The following is a 19,481-nucleotide window of genomic DNA, read 5'->3' on the forward strand; positions in this document are numbered from 1 at the left end:
CTTCAAAATAAGATATGTGCAGTGTGCATAGGAATTATTGTTCATAGTTGTTTTTTTTAAACTATAGTCCGGCCCTTCAACGGTCTGAGGGACAGTGAACTGGCCCCGTGTTTAAAAAGTTTGAGGACCCCTGCAATAGGATCTGGAGGGTTAAAAAAGAAAATCAACTACAAATTATTATTATTTTCTTTTATAGAGACAGAGTCTCACTTTATCACCCTTGGTAGAGTGCCATGGTGTCACACGGCTCACAGCAACCTCCATCTCCTGGGCTTAGGCAATTCTCTTGCTTCGGCCTCCCAAGTAGCTGGGACTACTGGCATCCGCCACAATGCCCAGCTATTTTTTTGTTGCAGTTTGGCTGGGGCCAGGTTTGAACCCACCACCCTCGGTATATGGGGCTGGTGCCAATACCCACTGAGCCACAGGCACTGCCCCAAATTATTATTTTTTTTAAATGTAACTGCATGGAAAGAAATATTTCTCTGGGTGCTGTAAGAGGTCTAGGGTTTTCAGAACTGACATAAGAGAAATTTTAATATGCTTTGTATCTGTTTTTTTGTGTTATTGCATTTTCTTTAACTTCACTAGTAAAGTATTTGTACATTCTGGGTATGACATTTTTATTATAATTTCCTGAAGAAGAGCTTCTGAAGAACATTTGAAAAAAACAAAACAAAACAAACAAAAACTTGGTAAGAATCATAAGCTTTAAGTGCTTTAAATAGCAGCCAAAATCATAAACCAGAAAATAGGGTGGAATCCATCCTCACCAGGAGTGAAGTTTGTCATCCCTAAAAAATGCAGACTTCCCCCCACCCCAATTGTTGCTGCCATTGGGAACTTGATCTAACTGCTACTAGCTGCAATAGGACCAAGTAGCCAACTAGAATTAAATGCAAAAAGATTCTTTAAAAGTCTGGCATAAAGAATAGATTAAGAAAAAAATAACAAAGAATGGAAAAAAAAGATAACTTTTTGTGTTCGAGACTTCTCATGCAATATAACTACACAGGAATATTAATGTTCCCTGAAATAGAAAATCTAAGTATTTGTATTGGTTAAAAGAAGCAGCTTCAAATGCATTCCAAAAGACAGGAAAATACTATCTGTGGAAGCAGACAGTTGGGGCAGGCTGTTACATAAACTTGCAAATAGCAAAGGAATGAGTGTGGTATGTGGTGTCAGCCACATTGGAGGGTGGGAATGGAGGGTTAGCTATCAACACTATTTCTGTATTTTGTCAAAAAGACAGGAGTTAGCCTGGGACAGTGTCTGCCATTCAGAGAAGTACTGACAATCTGAATACTAATGCTACCAAGCATGAGGTAATTCTGGGGAGGAGAGGCTGAACAAAGTTGCCATAGCCAAGCAGGCTCAATATAGTCCTTAAACAATTTTGGTATTTCCTAGAAATCCGTTGCATTTAGGAATAAAGGCTATGGTTTTTACAGTATGAAAACGAGAAGAATCTCAAGTCAGGCTGCACGTTAGTTATCTTTGAGTTTACATTCTAACTCCACTAATGATTAGCTATGACAACTATCTCAACTGTTCCTTTGTCTATAAAATGCAGATAATACCATTTACTTCATAAGGTATTAATAAGTGAAATAATGTAAGAAAAATATTGACAGTGTTCACTCTTTTTTGGATATAGACTGAATAGATGTGAGAACTGTTCCCATCCCTGCTTTGAAGATATGAGCATTGTAGTGAAATACTCCTCTTCCACTCATTTAACAAAAACAAACAAACAAACAAATAAACAAAAAATCCCCAAAACAGGTTCTAAAGAAAGAAAATGAAAGCCAGGCCTGGTGGCTCACACCTATAATCCTAGCACTCTGGGAGGCTGAGGTAGGTGGATTGCTTGAGCTCACAAGTTCGAGACCAGCCTGAGCAAAAAGCAAGACCCCCATCTCTATTGAAAATAGAAAAACTGAGGCAAGAGTATCACTTGAGTCCAAGAGTTGGAGGTTGCTGTGAGCTATGATGATATGGCACTCTACCCAGGGTGACAGCTTGGGACTCTGTTGAAAGAAAGAGAGGAAGGGTGAGCTGTGTGAGGCCATGGCACTCTACCAAGGGCCATAAAGTGAGACTCTGTCTCTACAAAAAAAAAAAAAAAGAAAGAGAGGAAGGGAGGGAGGGAGGGAAGGAAGGGCAGGAGGGAGGGAAGGAAAGGAAAGGAAGGGAGTGAAAGAAGGAGAGAAAGGAAGGAAGGGAGGGAGGAAGGAAGGGAGGGAGGGGGAGAGAAGGAAAGAAAGAAAAGAAAAGAAAACTGATGACTCCATACTGAACCTCTGAGTCAAAGCATTCTATAATAGATATATTTGTACTTGACGATGTGAATGTTACTTTCTTTGCATTACTATTATTATTATTGCTTAATGCTTTGTTGCAGCAATCATATGATTTCTTTTCTGAATGTATTTGTTTTCGTTCGTTTTTTGCGAGGTTTTTTTTTCTGGTCCCTATCTTAAACATCGTTATTGTTGTTAAAGTTTAAGCCTTTTTAATTTTGTGAAGGCAAAAAGTGGAAGCCTAATGAACACATGTATATGTGAAAATAAAAAAAAAAAGTAAAAAAGAAAAGAAAAGAAAAAAAGAAAATGAAACCTCTAGGTAGCATAACTTAAGTGGGAACACAGAACTTGAACCCATGTGTCCTGTGGAGGTGCCTGGACTGGATAAGTGATTGGGGTGGGGGGAGGTTCAGTGATGTTGGGGAATGGATGGTCGGATGATATAATTGAGGCAGCAGTTATAACAGACAGTAAGGAGCAGAAATGGGGCACATGAAGAATTGGGAGGAAAAAGACCCCTGTTCCAAAATAAGGCCTAAAAAACGAGTATCTTCTAGTTCAGGGTCATGGCAGGAAACAAGTTTCACATCCTAGGCCATGGGTTGAGACAAAGTCACCCAACAAGAGGGTTGGTTGCATGCAAATACAAAAGCCAATTTACACTATCTGCATAGTGAAGGAGTACAATTCAATAAATATAACATTTGGTTCAGTTTCAGAAAACCATACAGAACCTCAGCAAAAACAATCAAAATTTTATCCAAAGGAAGCAAGTTATAAATAAAACCCTCTAAGAAGAAAACTATAGAAGACAAGCTCACAGATAGAAATTTATAAAATACAATGAAATTCACTGCTAAGCACCAACAAACTGCAGAATTCTTAAGAATCAGAAATGAGGGTGGCACCTGTGGCTCAGTGGGTAGGGCACCAGCCCCATATACCGAGGGTGGTGGGATCGAAGCTGGCCCTGGCCAAACTGCAACAAAAAATAGCCAGGCATGGGCAGTGCCTGTGGCTCAAAGGAGTAGGGCGCCGGCCCCATATGCCGGAGGTGGTGGGTTCGAACCCAGCCCCGGCCAAAAATAAAACTGTAAAAAAAAAAAAAAATAGCCAGGCATTGTGGTGGGCACCTGTAGTCCCAGCTACTTGGGAGGCTGAGGCAAGAGAATTGCCTAAGCCCAGGAGTTAGAGCTTGCTGTGAGCTGTGATGCCACAGCACTCTACCGAGGGCAATAAAGTGAGACACAGTCTCACTTAAAAAAAAAAAAAAAAAGAATCAGAAATGAGAGATAAAAGGGACTTCAAAAGAAGTATGTTTGCATGTTCACAGAGAGCATGAAAAACTAAAATTCATAAGAACAGGAGGTTATAAAATAAGAGCAGATAAGCTTGAAAATAAACTTAGAATAAAATAGTCCTTGAAGTAAAATAACTTACTTAGTTTTTTATCTTTTTACAAAGGGAAATTTTATTTGAGAACAAAGGGAAAGTTTAGAGCATTTCGGAAGAATTAGAAATGTGTCCCTCTCATGAAGGAGAGAAGGTGAGAGAGACCAAAATATTATTTCAATGCATTAACCAGGCCAGGCGAGGTGGCTCATGCCTGTAAGCCTTGGGAGGCCAAGGCAGGTGAATTGCCTCAGCTCACAAGGTTCCAGACCAGCCTGAGCCAGAGCAAGACCACATTTCTAAAAATAGCCAGGTGTTGTGGTAGGCACCTGTAGTCCCAGCTACTTGGGAGGCTGAGGCAAGAGAATCACTTGAGCTCAAGAGTTTGAGGTTGCTGTGAGCTGTGATGCTATGGCACTCTACCGAGGGTGACAAAGTGAGACTCTGTCTAAAAAAAAAAAGAAATGGCAGTTTCTTTTAGTTTAATAAATCTAAATCATATAGCCCATAATTACACCACTGAGAAATTAAAATTTATAAAAAATTATCTCTGCACAAGAATATGTACATGAATATTCAGCAGCTTTATTTATAACACACAAGCTAAGAACAACCCAAAGTTTTCAATGGGTAAATGGATGAATGAACAGGAATACCATTCAACAAAAAATGAAACTGACATTTTTAACTTAGGTGGATGTTAACGTTACCATGCTGCAGGAAAGAAAAGCCAATCTCAAAAAGTTATATATAGTATTCTGTGAATCTGTGTACTTCCATTTTTCATGCTGCAGGAAAGAAAAGCCAATCTCAAAAAGTTATACATAGTATTCTGTGAATCTGTGTACTTCCATTTATATATCATCCTTAAAATTACAAAATTGTAGTGATGGTGAACAGACTATTAGCTGTCTTGAGTTAGGGTTACAGGGAGGGTGTGATTCTCTTTTTTTTTTGTACATTTCCTTCCTTCCTTTCTTTCCTTCCTCCCTCCCTCCCTCCCTCCGTCTCACTCTTCCTTCCTTTCTTCCTCTCACTTTATTGCCCTCGGTAGAATGCCGTGGCATCACAGCTCATAGCAATCTCCAATTCCTGGGCTTAGGTGATTCTCTTGGCTCAGCCTCCTGAGTAGCTGGGACTACAGGTACCCGCCACAATGCCTGGCTATTTTTTTTGTTGTTGTTGCAGTTTGACCGGTGCTGAGTTTCAACCTGCCACCCTTGGTATATGGGGCCGGTGACCTACCCACTGAGCCACAGACACTGCCCATATCACATTTTCTTTATCCATTAATCCACCAATGGACAGACACTTAGGTTGATTACATGAGGGTGTGATTCTAAAGAAGTAGCAGGAAAATTTTTGTGTGATGATAGAACAGTGAACTATCTTCATCATGGCAGTGGTTATACAAACCTATACATGATAAAATTGCACAGAACTATACATAGACCCAAGAATGAGTTCATATTAAAACTGGTGAAATTTAAGCAAAATTTGTAATTAACTTGTGCCAGTGTCAACTTCCTGGTTTGAACACTTACAATGATTACCTAAGATATTATCCCAATGGGAAACTGGGTGAGTACATTGGAATTCTCTGTACTACTTTTGTAGCTTTTTTGAGTCTGTAACTACTTTGAAATAAAAAGTTAAAAGTTTTTAATGTGAATTGAGGCCTGGTGCAGTGGCTCATGCCTGTAATCCTAGCATTCAGGGAGTCTGAGGTGGGTGGATAGTTTGAGCTCATGAGTTTGAGGTGGGTGGATAACTTGAGCTCATGAGTCTCAAGACCAGCCTGAGCAAAAGTGAGACAGACCCCCGTCTCTACTAAAAATAGAAAAACTGAGGCAAAAAGATCTCTTGAGCCTGAGTTGGAGGTTGCTGTGAGCTATGACACTATTGCACTCTACCTAGGGCGACAGTTGGAGACGCTGTTTAAAAAAAAAAGTGAATTAGGAAGACTGTACTTTATATAATTGAAGTATTTAAAGGGAGTTATGGATTTTGTAAGATCACATTTGTGACATTTTCTTGGCCGTTGTTGTTAAAAAAATCTGTAATTCAAGTAAGTTTATTTGTGGGGGTTACTAAAATTTTTTATTGTTTGGGATTCATTGAGAGTACAAAAAATTAGGTTACACTGATTGCATTTGTTAGATAAAGTCCCTCTTTTTTTTTTTTTGGAGAAAAGTTTTACTGTGTCGCCCTCAGTAAGAGTGTTGTGGCATCACAGCTCTCAGCAACTTCTGGGCTTGGGCGATTCTCTTGCCTCAGCCTCCCAAGTAGCTGGGACTACAGGCACCCGCCACAATGTTGGGGTCATCTTGTTGTTTAGCTGGCCCTAACCACTGAGCATAGGCGCTGCTGATAAAGTCCCTCTAATAATTGTGTCCGGCCCCCAAGAGGTGTGCCATACACTGTCACCACCCCAGCCCATCCCTCCTCCCTCCTCTCTCATTCTCCTTACCCCATGCCTTGAATTAGCTCATCTACTGCCTTCAAAAAAGAAAAATCTTACCTGAAAGTCTTGGCCAATAACTCATAGCTCTTGCTCCAGCTCACAAGGCACTGTCTAGTTTTCAGCCAGTGAACAGATAACAGCATTTAATCCTTATAAACTACCATCAGAGATAGGATGTATATTATTTCCTCTTTAGAAAAGCTACATAAAGAAGATGCATGGCTTGGTGCCCATAGCACAGTGGTTAAGGCGTCAGCCATATACACAAAGGCTGCGGGTTCGAACCCAGCCAGGGCAGCTAAACAATGACAACTGCAACAAAAAAATATCTGGGTGTTGTGGTGGGGGCCTGTAATCCCAGCTACCTGGGAGGCTGAGGCAAGAAAATCGCCCAAGCTCAACAGTTCGAGGTTGCTGTGAGCTATGACGGCACTCTATTGAGGGTGACATAGCAAGACTGTCTCCTCCACCCCACCAAAAAATGCAGTTTTATAAAAAAAAGAAAAAAAAAGAAAGAAAACGGAAGTTTAAGTGGTGAAGGCAAATATGTCTGCTTTAGAGACCATACTACCCTTCCTTCTGCCCTGGGGCAGGGGATAGTCAGTTTGAAGTTGCCCCTTACACATGCTGTCATCTCCTTGCAGTAAGGTTGATAGATGATTTGATTCAAAGGTCATCTGGATGGCACACCATGTGACAATATGAGCTCCCTGGAAGGCAAGGGCCGGGTCTTATTTATCTTTATGTCCCATTAGCTAGAACACAGCTTAAAAGTAAACATTCCGGGTAGCACAAAAGGCTTTGCAGACCTTGTGATCTGAAGGCACGACCCAGCCTTCTCAGTTGTGTGACTTTAGGAACTCTACTTGTCCTTTCTGGGTCTTCATTTCTCCAAATGTACTTGTTTCTTTAAAACAAAAATGAACATTGTATCCTAAGTTGCATACAGGATGCCATTTGCTGAACTGAATTTGAAAAGCAGGTAAATAATGTTCCAGGACTGGACCATAAGCCCAAGACCGAAAGAAGCAATGATACTTTCCAGAGAGATGCTGCTTCAGTTACCCCTCAAAGGACAAGGTGATGTACCTCGGGGGAGAATGAGTGTGTCATTCTCCAAGTATCTCTGAAGTACCTCAGGTAAACCCTGTCCATGGTCCCTCGACTGGCAGTGTTCAAAGTCTAAATGAGGAAGGGTAAGAATAAGTACGGAGCATCGGCAACTCAGCTGAAGGAGTCTCCAAACCGCGTGTGCAGGGTCTCAAGGAGGGACAATCATTTTCCAGGATAAAGTCATTCCAGCTCATTGAAAAGAAGAGGCATGAAGTTTTAAGTCGGTGCTATCTAACTACCATGGTCTCCATTTTGCAGGTGAGGAAACTGAGGCACAGGGAAGCACGCAGCTGGCCCAAGGCCGGCAGCCAGCCAGTGAGGGCCCCGATCCCCGCAGGGGACGCTACCCTAAGTTCAAAACGTGGGGGTGCGGCCCGCCTGCATTCCTGATGGCCAGCGCGAGAGACAAACCGGGCAGCCCCACGTCGTGGCACGTCTTCCTGCCCAGGATCTGGAACTTCTGCCTGTTGACTTTCACTTCTTATGGAGCCTCCCCATGCCCCTGGCCTTCCCATGGCTCACACTCCACCGCAGTTCTAGGCGCTGGACGCCCTCAGGCCTCGTAGGTGCAGAGCAGACACGTGGGCCCTGTGATCACAGCCAAGGAACTACTTTATTTATATTTCTGAGACAGAGTCTCACTATGTCGCCCTCGGAAGAGTGCCCTGGCATCACAGCTCACAGCGACCTCAAACTCTTGGGCTTAAGCGATTCTCTTGGCTCAGCCTCCCAAGTAGCTAGAACTACAGGTGACCACCACAACGCCCCCCCACCCCCGTCCCCTTCAGAGTATGTGGCTGGCGCCCTAGCCACTGAGCTACAGGCGCCGAGCAGGGGGTGTGGAATGGCTGTGGTTCCTTTAGCGGTGGATGCATATAAGCCCAAAAGCTCATGTGCGTTTTACTATGATTTCTTAAGCCAACACCAAGTAGGGTAAATTCTAACTCTGAAGTATTTGAGCAATCCGACAGTATAAAAAGTATATGTAAATGGTGCCTTGTAGCTTAGAGGGTAGGGCTCCCGCCACATACACTCAGGCCGGTGGGCTGGAACCCAGCCCGGGCCAGATAAAACAACAATGACAACTGCAACAGCAACAACAAAAATAGTTGGGTGTTGTGGCAGGTGCCTGTAGTCCCAGCTACTTGGGAGGCTGAGGCAGGAGAATCACTTAAGCTCAAGAGTTTTAACTCGCTGTGAGCTGTAGCACTACTGCTCTCTACCCAGGGTGACAGCTTGAGACTGTCTCAAAAAAAAAAAAAAAAAAAGTATATGAAAGTGAGGAGCACCTCAAAATTTTCTCCTGACCTCTAGACAAGCAGGCAGAACCTAGTTAGAAGCTACTTGGAGACAAGATTTCCAGGCAAATTGTCCTTGGGATTATTGTACTTCTACCAGTTATCATTTCTTATTCTATTACTACTAAGATTTAACAAATGCTGGTATTTTCTCAAGCGCAAAAATGCTATCAACTGTTAACATTTCTTGGTATGATAGAAAAAGAATATTTTGGCAATATAAGTGAACTTGGAGCTATGTTGTAGAAGATTTTGAGTCTGTAAATAGGGTGATGATATCCAACCAGGGGCACATTAAAGACAAGCAAATAGTATTCATAGTTTTGGAGGAAGAAGTCCGTATTGGCAGGGAAGGTCACCCTATCTGTTAGTCATTTTTTGCTGCATAGTTACCCCAAAGCTTAGTGGATTCAGACATTTATTATCAGTTTCTGTGGGTAATACAGGAATGGTTCAGCTGAGTAACTGTGGGTGAAGGTCTCACAAGGTTACAATTAAGGGCTAAAGTTATCTCAAGGTTCCACTGGGGGAGACTGCATTTCCAAGCTCACTTCTGTGGTCTTTGGTAGGCTTCAGGATGTTGCTATATCTTGGCTGGAGACAGCCATTCTTTGCCATATTGCGTCTCTCCATATGGCAGCTCACAACATAGCAGCCATTTACCCCCAGACTGAAAGAGACCAGGGTCTTAAAGTGGAAGATAACAGTATTTTTGTCACCTATCCTTGTAAGTGCCATGTCATCATTCCTGCTGTATTCTATTCATTACAAGAGAATTTGTAAGTTCAGCCCACATTGAAGGGGAAGATTTATACCAGGGCGTGAAGATCAGGAGGGTAGGGATCATTGGGGTTGCCTATTACACTACCAACTTATCAATAGCTTATAGTCAACTGACTTGAATATTAAATAATTGGTTTAAAAATAGTGCTACATATAAAGATAAAAGACCAACTAAAATCAATTCCATATCTACTGGTAGGCTGAAGAAGTTAGGAATGTTTCTATCAGTCAGGCCAGGCTGGGTGATGCTGTGCTAACAACTAAAAAACCTATTTACCTTTTTCAGGCCACACATCCACAAGTTGGCTGGGGGCTCTGGATCATTCTCATTCTGGGATCTAGGCAGACGGAAAAGTGCTATCTAGAATGCTACTGGTGTCCATGGAAAGGGAAAGAAAACACTGAAGGCCATTTGAAGTATAGCATTTCTACTCACAACTGGCTAACTGGGTAGCCTACCCCCAAAAGGCTAGGAAGTACAATCCTAACATTTGCACTTCAAAGCCTAAAATACCTGGTGAATAGTAGTCTACCACAAGCCACTCATCTCCCACAGGAACTACATGCCCTCTAGAATGGTTTATAATGAAATGACAAAACAGGCGTTAGTGTGAGCACGTGGGGCAACTAAGAATTCTATATGCTGCTGGCAGAAATGTAAGACAGTATAAACGACTTTGAATATGTCTTCATGTTTCTTGAGCAAATAACTATTAGTGAAGTTTATCAGTTGTTTGTTAAGTACATGTTCAATTATTTAAAGAGTTTTCCATGTATGGTGGCTCACAATTGTAATTCTAGCACTCTGGGAGGCCAAGCTGGGTGCATTGCTTGAGCACAGGAGTTCAAAACCAGGCCTGAGCAAGAGCGAAACTTGTATCTAAAACAGCCACATGTTGTGATAGGCACCTGTAGTCCCAGCTACTCGGAAGGCTGAGGCAAGAGAATTGCTTGAGCCCAAGAGTTTGAGGTTTCTGTAAGATATGACACCACTGCACTCTATCGAGGGTGACAAAATGAGACTATGTCAAAAAAAAAAAAAAAAAAAATTTCCAAATATGAGGGTTTACAGCTTTATTCATAATAGCAAAATGCTGGAAACAATCCAAATATTCATCAGTAGATGAATAAACTGTGGCATATCTATAAGTAACAGATTACTTGGCAATAAATTAAAATTTTAGCAGTGTCCAATTCTGTTTTGTCTGTTCCATTTTGTTTTCACAATGTTTTATTCCAGGAATTTTAATATCAAATTACTCTTCACACAGCAGCCTATTCTATCAATGCAACATAGTGCCATATTTGAATAGACAGTTGTAGAATTCATTTTTTCCAATACGGAGTTATTTGTTCTGCCTGTGTGGTCTAAGTAGCTCTTGGTTTACTTACATCCAGTGATTTTTTTTTTTTTTCTGTGTAGGATCAGATCCAGCCAGCTCCCTAAATTCCAGTTCCTTTAGGAATTTGGAAGGTCTGGTTGTAGAGACCAGCCAGTAAAGTGGACAGGTCAGTGTAACTCTAATGTAAGCTGGTAGTGACTGGGCCATCAAGCTCAATTCACTCAGATTCACGTGTGTCCTAAAGAATGGTAGGTAAAAGGCTTTGGTCCCTAATGGGCAAATAGCAGACAGTGGACTTGTCAGAGATCACTACTCAACTCTTACAAGATCCCTTAAGTAGGATCTATAGTAAAATCGAAGATTTTAAATATACAGGTAGGACCTAGGACCCCTTTACCTAAACTGTCATAACAAAGCTGTGACCATAATGAGAATGTTTGTCATCTTCTCAAAGTTTACCTAATATCCTGAAACATATTAGCATGCACATTATTTGTTGAGTGAATCATTAAAAGTGATTTCTAAAACTAGAGAGGCCTTATGTAATCAGAAAAAAAAATGTTTAAAAAAATGCTACTTATAGTAAAGTGGTTGAATACTTAATCACCATAAACTATAAAATGTAACAGATACCAGTGGGGAAAAAGCACATCTTTCAGACTTAGGACTAGGAGGCAGATATTACGTGACACCAAAAGACAACCAAATGGCCTATGAGGAAGTCTTAAGTCAGATCTCATTCTGGTCATACTTTAACTACCAATTCACAGAGAAGTCTTAAACTTGTACCACAGGGTTCCGTCAGCAAATCTGTCAGAAAAGCTTCAGAACCAACTTAATTTCAACACACAAACTGCAAAAGTGAAAAGAAAAAAATATATGAGTGTATACGTGTAGATTAAAAGATATTTAGGAGACAGCAATTAATCACACTGTGATGAAATTTTTATTTGGATCATGATTCAGACAAATCAACTATGACATTTGAGACAATACAAATTGGAACATTTACTAGGTAACTGATGTGAAAAAAATCTATTAATTTTTTTTACATGTGACAATAGTATTGTGGTTATGTTTTCTAAAAGTCCCCATTCTCTAGACATAAACTGAAATGCTTATGTAAAAAAAAAAAAAAAAAACTGGATGACTAAAAAAGTTCAAGAATAAAATACTGCTTGGCTCCACACCCATGGCTCAGTGGTTAGGGTGCCAGCCACATACACTGGGGCTGGCGGGCTTGAACCCAGCCCAAATAAAACACCAATGACAACTACAACAAAAAATAGTTGGGCGTTGTGGCATGTGCCTGTAGTCCCAGCTACTTGGGAGGCTGAGGCAAGAGAATCGCTTAAGCCCAAGAGTTGGAGGTTGCTGTGAGCTGTGATGCCACGGCACTCTACCAAGATACATAGTAAGATTATGTCTCAAAAAAAAGAATAAAATAAAAATAAAATACTGCTTGGCTTTGGGCCATTCTTGAAGTATGAATTTGTTAAGCTATAATCAGCTTTCTTTCCTAGTCTACTGTGTTAGGGCAGAGTTTGGACAATTCGTAGCAGAAACGTGGAAATTAGTTATTTTGCTAGTAAAAGTGGTAGAAATAAACCAGTTCAGGTAGCTAAAACTGGGAGACATTTCCCACCCTTCATGCAGGAACAATGAATGCTAGAGGGAATATAGCACTAGAGGATGTAATGCTTGATATATATTTTTTTGAGACAGAGTTGTACTCTGTTGCTCTGAGTAGCATGCCATGGCATCACAGCTCATACATAGGAACCTCAAGCTCTTAGGTTCAAGTAAGCCTCCCAAGTAGCTGGGACTACAGGTGTGTACCATTATTCCCAGCTAGTTTTTCTATTTTTAGTAGAGACAGAATCTCGCTTTTATTCAAGCTGGTATCAATCTCCTAAGCTCAAACAACTCACCTGCCTTGGCCTTCCAGAGTGCTAGGATTACATGCGTTTTAGCCACCACACCTAGCCATGCTTCATTTTCAGTTTAAGGTCCTACCTGAATTTGATACTTCAAAATAAAAATGATTCCAGTGTCTATAACTAGTCCCAAGTGATAATTGCTCCAATTACTATGCTATAAGTGTTTTCCCAAACCGGATTTTGAATTTAACTGAATGCAGGGAAAGCGATGAAACTAGTTTGCCTTATAACCAAGGGCAAGAGCCTATATAGCACGAAGTAAAGATCACCAGAGCTCTGGATTCAGACTGCCAAGTTTACAGCACAGCTCCACATTTATAGCACAGCTCTGCCACAGGCTTGATATACGACCTTTGGGCAAGTTACTTAAACTTTCAATTCTGCTGATAATTCACCTCTTAGAGTTGTCAGAAGGATTAAATGAATACACATAAAAATGTACAAGTGACTGGTGTAAAATATGTTATTTATATGATTCAGAATTTAGGGGTGGAAAGACTAACTTGGTCACATTAAGACTTTGATAAGTGTATCGCAGAACAGAGAGTAAAATAATGTTTTAAAATATTCTTGGTCAGGTGTGGTGGCTCATGCCTATAATCCTAGCACTCGGGGAGGCCAAGGTGGATGGACTGTTCATGCTTACAAGTTTGAGACCAGTTTGAGCAAAATCGAGACCCCGTCTCTACTAAAAATAGAAAAAGAAAAAAAAATTGAGGCAAGAGGATAACTTCAGCTCAAGAGTTTGAGGTTGCTGTGAGCTATGATGCCATGACACTCTACCCAGGGCAATAGCTTGAGACTCTGTCTCAAAATAAATAAATAAATAAATAATTATAAAGGCCAGGCACAATAGCTCACACCTGTAATCCTAGCACTCCAGGAGGCTGAAGTGGGTGGATTGCCTGAGCTCATGAGTTTGAGACCAGTCTGAGAGTGAGACCTCATCTCTAAAAATAGCCTAGTGTTGTGGTGGGCACCTGTAGTCCTATCTACTTGGGAGGCTGAGGCAAGAGAATCGCTTAAGCCCAAGAGTTTGAGGTTGCTGTGAGCTGTGACGCCACAGCACTCTACCTAGGGTGACAAAGTGACATTAAGACAAAAGTCAGTTATACTAGGTCTTTTGAAAAATTTTCCTATTGAAGATAAAATTTATTGCTTCTTGGCCTTTTGGCTAAGAATAAGCATAGAATGAAATCTAAAAAACAGGATGAAATTTTTCCTTAGTGCTTAAGATTTCATTCTCGTTCTCATTATCAAGATCAAAATTTTAAAATGTCTGTTTCAATAAAGACACACAATGAAAAACCCTAAAGTAAATGATTCTTAAAAATCCATAATATAAGCCAGACAAATATAAAAAAATAAAGCAAGATGAGTTTTCTGATCATAAAATATTTATTAAGGTATACTTTAGGGAATATAGTGAATATAAAATTTAGGATCACAATATGAAGCAATTTTAAATCCTCTCCAAAGTCAGCACAGCCCTCAATACTCTGCAGATGTAAAACCACTGGTGAGACTCACTAAAAGCAATTTGACTAGTATAGAAGTGGGTTTTCATAAACATTTACAACTACAGCATCTGAATACTTCTTTTAAGTGCAAAACCACACCACATTACACTAATGCTGCAACAATGCATTCATTATTGTTCTCATTAGTCATTAGTAGTCAACTTGCATAAAACACCAGGAAAAAGCACAATGGAGCTCACAAAGTGGGCCAAAAAATGAACCTGTCCTTGCAAAACACTTTGTAATGGAAGAGACGCTAAAAAAAGTATTATGCACATTACAGAAGCTGCATTCATTCCAAGGATCTCAAGTGTCATTTCCTTTTCTGTAAAATCAAATTACAAGAACCAGGCACAACTAATATTTGGGAGGCAGTGTGTAGCTAAAATTTCATTTAACTAATTATTCAATGATTTTTAAAATCCCCATAAATCTTTTCTGTCCTGAGGTAGTTGCAAAATAAATTGTAACTTGGATATCAACTAGCTGAGGCTCTGACTCATTAAAACTAGCTGTTACAGACAGGAACTACCTTTTGATAGTTAAAAGACAGTTGAGAAATGGGCCTCTTACTACACACACAAATGATGGCTATGTGGGAAAGAGGATTAGCTGCTTCAGAACGTGAGATATGGTCCACCATTACTTCCACCCTCCCCCACCCATTTTAAGATTCTTTATTGTCCAAAAAGTCACCAGGAACAACATAGTGGAAGTAGACAGATCACCGTCCTTTGCTGTAGCCAGGGAAGAAAAGGTCAAGTAGAGTCTGTAGACTCTCATTGGGAATCATGATGTAATTCTTGCCAAGATCATGCCGACAAGCAGGGCAGGAGAAAACTTGGGCCTTAAAGGAACGTTGCAAGCAATCCTAAAGTAAAACCAATGAAAAAAAAAAAAAAAAACACCCAATTTTATCTGAGGGTAAAGCACGTAGAAAAAGTATTTAGCAACTTATGCTGGGAACTAGAAACTTAGTGTTTGGTAACAAGAAATATACAAAATGAAAAGACCTACATCTGCACTATGAAAAAGCCTACAGTCCTGATTTTAGTTCCACCTCTGGCACACACTATGAGACTTCAGGTAAATGATTTAACTATTTTGTGCTTCAATTTCCTTATCCAGTAACATGATGGTGTTAGAGATTACATGTGATTTCTACTAGCCTAATCTTTTAGGCTGTATTTTAATGCTGTTCTTTCCTAACAGAGCCCTGGAGGAAAAAAAAAAAAATCAGAATTCCTCTCCTTAGAACTAAAGTTACATATTTTACCAAATCACTCAACACATAATGGGTCTTTAAAATATATATTTAGGCTTGGCACCTGTAGCTCAAGCGGCTAAGGAGCCAGCACAGACACCGGAGCTGGCGGGTTCGAATCCAGCCTGGGCCTGCTAAACGACGACAACTATAACCAAAAACAGCCAGGCATTGTGGTGGGCGCCTGTGGTCCCAAGCTACTTGGGAGGCTAAAGCAAGAGGATTGCTTAAGCCCAAGAGTTTGAGGTTGCTGTGAGCAGTGATGCTACAGCACTCTAACTAGGGTGACAGCTTGAGCCTCCGTCTCAAAAATATATATATATATATTTAGCTATGTTAAATATAGTAAAAAGAGTTAACTGACTCAAGGTCAGGCACGAACTCATAGGTAGAAGATTTGTTTCCATTTTACAAAAGAAACTAAAGTTCTGAAGTTAGGATAGGGCACACAACCACTACTTCATAAAGCAAGAGTCCAATGCTTGACTAAAACTCAAACTTTCCTTTTATGCCATAATGATAACACAATATTTAATTCATCTGGGCATTCTGCCAGATATAATCTGTTAGATTCTTTATTAAATATGTGAAACTACTCCAGTTCGCACTGTAATATATAAAATATATAAACTATTACACAGTAAAGATCAATGACACTTATGTCTTCATTTCAACTCTTCCTTAGTCATTCTAAACATGATAGAATATCTCAAACTATTTTTTTATCTGAAACTATTAATAGAATTACCATAACTATCAAATTAAAACATGCATTTACCTTCGAGATATAATTAAATGCTTCTTAATAGACAAGGTTCCATAACTATCCTACACTTCATGGAAAAAAATGCTTCTTAGCTCACTAAAAAAAAGTATAGCGAATAGTGTGCCTTCAGGCCTAATATTGGAAATGAGAAAGGAATTCCACTTACTTTACAAACATTGTGGAAGCATTCTGTTGTCACAGGCTGGTAAACTAGCTCCTGGCAGCAGACACACATAAAAGACTGTTCCAACTTTTTCAGAAAATTCTAGAATGATACCCAAGGGGAAGGAAATAAAGGTTAACAGTTCATAATATACTAAGTGACCAGAAAAAAGGTGTTAGTAGTTAAAGGGTACAAAAATATAGCTAGATAGAAGAAATAAGACCTACTGTTCAACAAATTAGTAGAGGGATTACAGTAAATAATTTATTGTATACTTTATCAATATAGTGAGTAGAAAATAATTCAACTTTTCCTAGAATAAAGAAAAATGTTTGAGGTGATGAATATTCCAATCATCCTGAATTATTATTACATGAATGTATCAAAATTTCACTTATACCACCAAAATATGCATGTCTATAGTGTATCAAAAAAGGGTCTTAGTCATATTTAATGTTTTCTAATAAGAAAAAAAGTAGTCACTCTTGTAGCTACTCGAGATAAGCAAATTTATAAGCTGAAGAAACTGTATTCCTCACACAGTACTAGCACTGAAAATGCTGCGAAGCCAAAATATATGCCATTAAAGTCAAAGTCTGACTAGGCGCAGTAGCTCATGCCTGCAATCTCAGCACTTTGGCAGACTGAGGCAGGAGGATTGCTTGAAGCCAAGAGTTTGAGACCAGCCTAGGCAACATAATGAGGCCCCGGCCCCAGCTATCAGGAGGCTGAGGTAGAAGGATTGCTTGGATCCAGGAATTAAAAGGTGCAGTGAGCTATGATTATACTACTGCACTCTGGCTTGGGCAACAGATCAAGATCCTATTTCAAAATAAAAAATAGAGAAAAAAGGCAACCACCTAAACCTCACATTCCTGGGATAAATGATCTTATGTGAAAATATAATGGGCAGCTTTGTCTCCAGGTCATTACCTAATGGTTGCCTTTTTATCTTTGGCTATTACCAAATTTGAATTTTTTAAGCTTTTTAAAGCTTTTTAAAAATTTAAATTTTTTAATTTTTTAAGGAAGGACTAGGCACTAATACTCTCTATAATATCTAATACTACTAAGAATTACAATTTATTCTTCTAGGATTATTCTGTGGTATTTTGCCTTCATCCAAAAGTCCCATGTTTTCCTGATGCCAATGTTTAAAGTAGGATAAAATTATAAAAAATAGAGCTACCTAGAGTATATGATCAAATGGATACTTTATTTTCTTCAAAAGCCATTACCAATTCCATTTTATCCAGGCTGTTTCTTTTAAACTAGAAGGAAAGGTAGTTTTGAATAGTCATGAGGATAATCCTCCATTCAGTTCTTTTGGTAGTAAGGAAATACATTTTATGGGTTTATTTAGGTTAATAGAAAATGCAGATTTTACAGGAATTAAGTTAAATTAAATGTTACATTCTAAAAAGATGTCTTGTCATGCTCGTAATGCTAGCCCTCTGGGAGGCCAAGACAGGTGGACTGCCCGAACTCAGGTGCTTGACACCAGTCTGAGCTAGAACAAGACTTTGTCTCTAAAAATAGCCGAGTGCCTATAGTCCCAGCTACTTGGGAGGCTGAGGCAAGAGAACCGCTTGAGCCCAAGAGTTTGAGGTTGCTGTGAGCTGTGATGCGACAGCACTCTACCAAGAGTGACAAACAGATTCTGCCTCAAAAAAACAAACAAAAAAACCCCAGATGTCTTAACATCTTTGACCAATGAACATGAATTACGAAAATACGTTAGTATTATACAACACATTAAAAAATATGGCATTTAATGGGAAGATGTTGTATACACCTAAACTTTATAGCAAGTATCCTCTGTTCCCTGACAAACTACTTTGTTAATGACCACTATTTTCCTGGACTTCCATGTGTCCATAATACGGGTATATGTAATACAGGTATTTTGAATTCCTATAATGTGCTAGACATTCATCTACAGTGGCAATAAGAAAACAAAGTCTCTGTGCTCAGGGAACTTTTAGAGGACCTCCCTGAGAAGTGTAGTATTTATGCAGGCTTAAAAGATATGAAGGAGTAAGCCACAGGAAGACAAGAAAGCATTCCAGGCAGAAAGAATATGGTGAAAAGGCATAGGGCAGCAACAAATTGAGTGTGTTTAACTAGCACAGAGACTACTATAGTCAAAACAGTTTGGGCACAAAAAGGTAGCAAGAGAAGACTACAGACGAAGGTTGGGCTATTGATCACATAGGGCCTTGGGCAGTAATTGGTATATAAATGTACACACATACATATGGATTTAAAGTCACTGTTGGCTAACACTCAGTTTTCTGGCTTCTTTGAAGAGTATGGACATAAAACTTGTCCAGGGCAATAGTATATTAACATCCAAAGCAACTGCTAGCAACAAGGTCACAAGAATCTGACCATGACAGGCCAAGTCCTATCGTGATAGAACTAGTAGGATATCACCCAGGAGGAGGAGAAATTCCATGGGCACTCAGGTGGCTTTTTCTTCCATTTATATTTGCTACTTTCCTTCTTGCCTATCCACAGATAGAAGTCACCTGAGTTATCATAACCTGTGTCCTTTGCGCCCAGAGAATAATTAGACTGATTAATAATGGCTCACTGTATTTTAACTTCTCTAAGTGAAAGTAAGTCTAACCTAACAAAGTCAGAGTCTCTTGTACCTGGGTCTCTTGACTAAAAGTAATTCCACAGAGTGAAATCACTTTTCCTATGTCCTCATTCTACCAAAGATAACCCAACATATCACATTTATAGATTTATAGGCAAAGGAAATGATAATTCCAATTAACCCCATTTCAGACATATGAGATGTTCTAACCAATGAAATGAAAGATAAAAGAGAATTGGGAAGAAGAAATTACTAAGATGACAAGATGGATTCTCAAGAGAGGCTACTAGAGCTCACCCACAATAGTTGTACATCAACCATTTTGGAGGGAAAGAAAACACAAAAGTAATCCTATTACAAAGGATAAGGGGTCAGTATCTAATAGAAGATTCAAATTTATACGCAAAACTGAAGTCACAATAAAAGCAAGTGAACAAGGAATAAACAGGCAATTCACATCTGAAGCCTCCAACTTTGGGGACTTGATAATTTCACTTTAAAATTTATGATTGCCTGAAAAT

The 19,481-nt window shown here is 39.6% G+C and overlaps 1 protein-coding gene across 1 annotated transcript in view; it reads right to left on the minus strand.

The window, feature by feature from the left end:
• Positions 1-14,021: 14,021 nt before the first annotated feature.
• The window catches only part of UHRF2 (ubiquitin like with PHD and ring finger domains 2), a 96,613-nt gene continuing 91,153 nt past the window's right edge, over positions 14,022-19,481 (minus strand). Inside the window, exons 15-16 of the mRNA XM_053573273.1 lie at positions 16,359-16,457; positions 14,022-15,033 (exon numbers count right to left, since the gene is read on the minus strand). Of these exons, the coding sequence (XP_053429248.1) occupies positions 14,887-15,033; positions 16,359-16,457 (246 nt within the window). The 3' untranslated portion in view covers positions 14,022-14,886. The remainder of the gene's footprint in view (positions 15,034-16,358; positions 16,458-19,481) is intronic.

Source organism: Nycticebus coucang, chromosome 2 (assembly GCF_027406575.1).
Source record: "Nycticebus coucang isolate mNycCou1 chromosome 2, mNycCou1.pri, whole genome shotgun sequence".
Taxonomy (NCBI): Eukaryota; Metazoa; Chordata; class Mammalia; order Primates; family Lorisidae; genus Nycticebus; species Nycticebus coucang.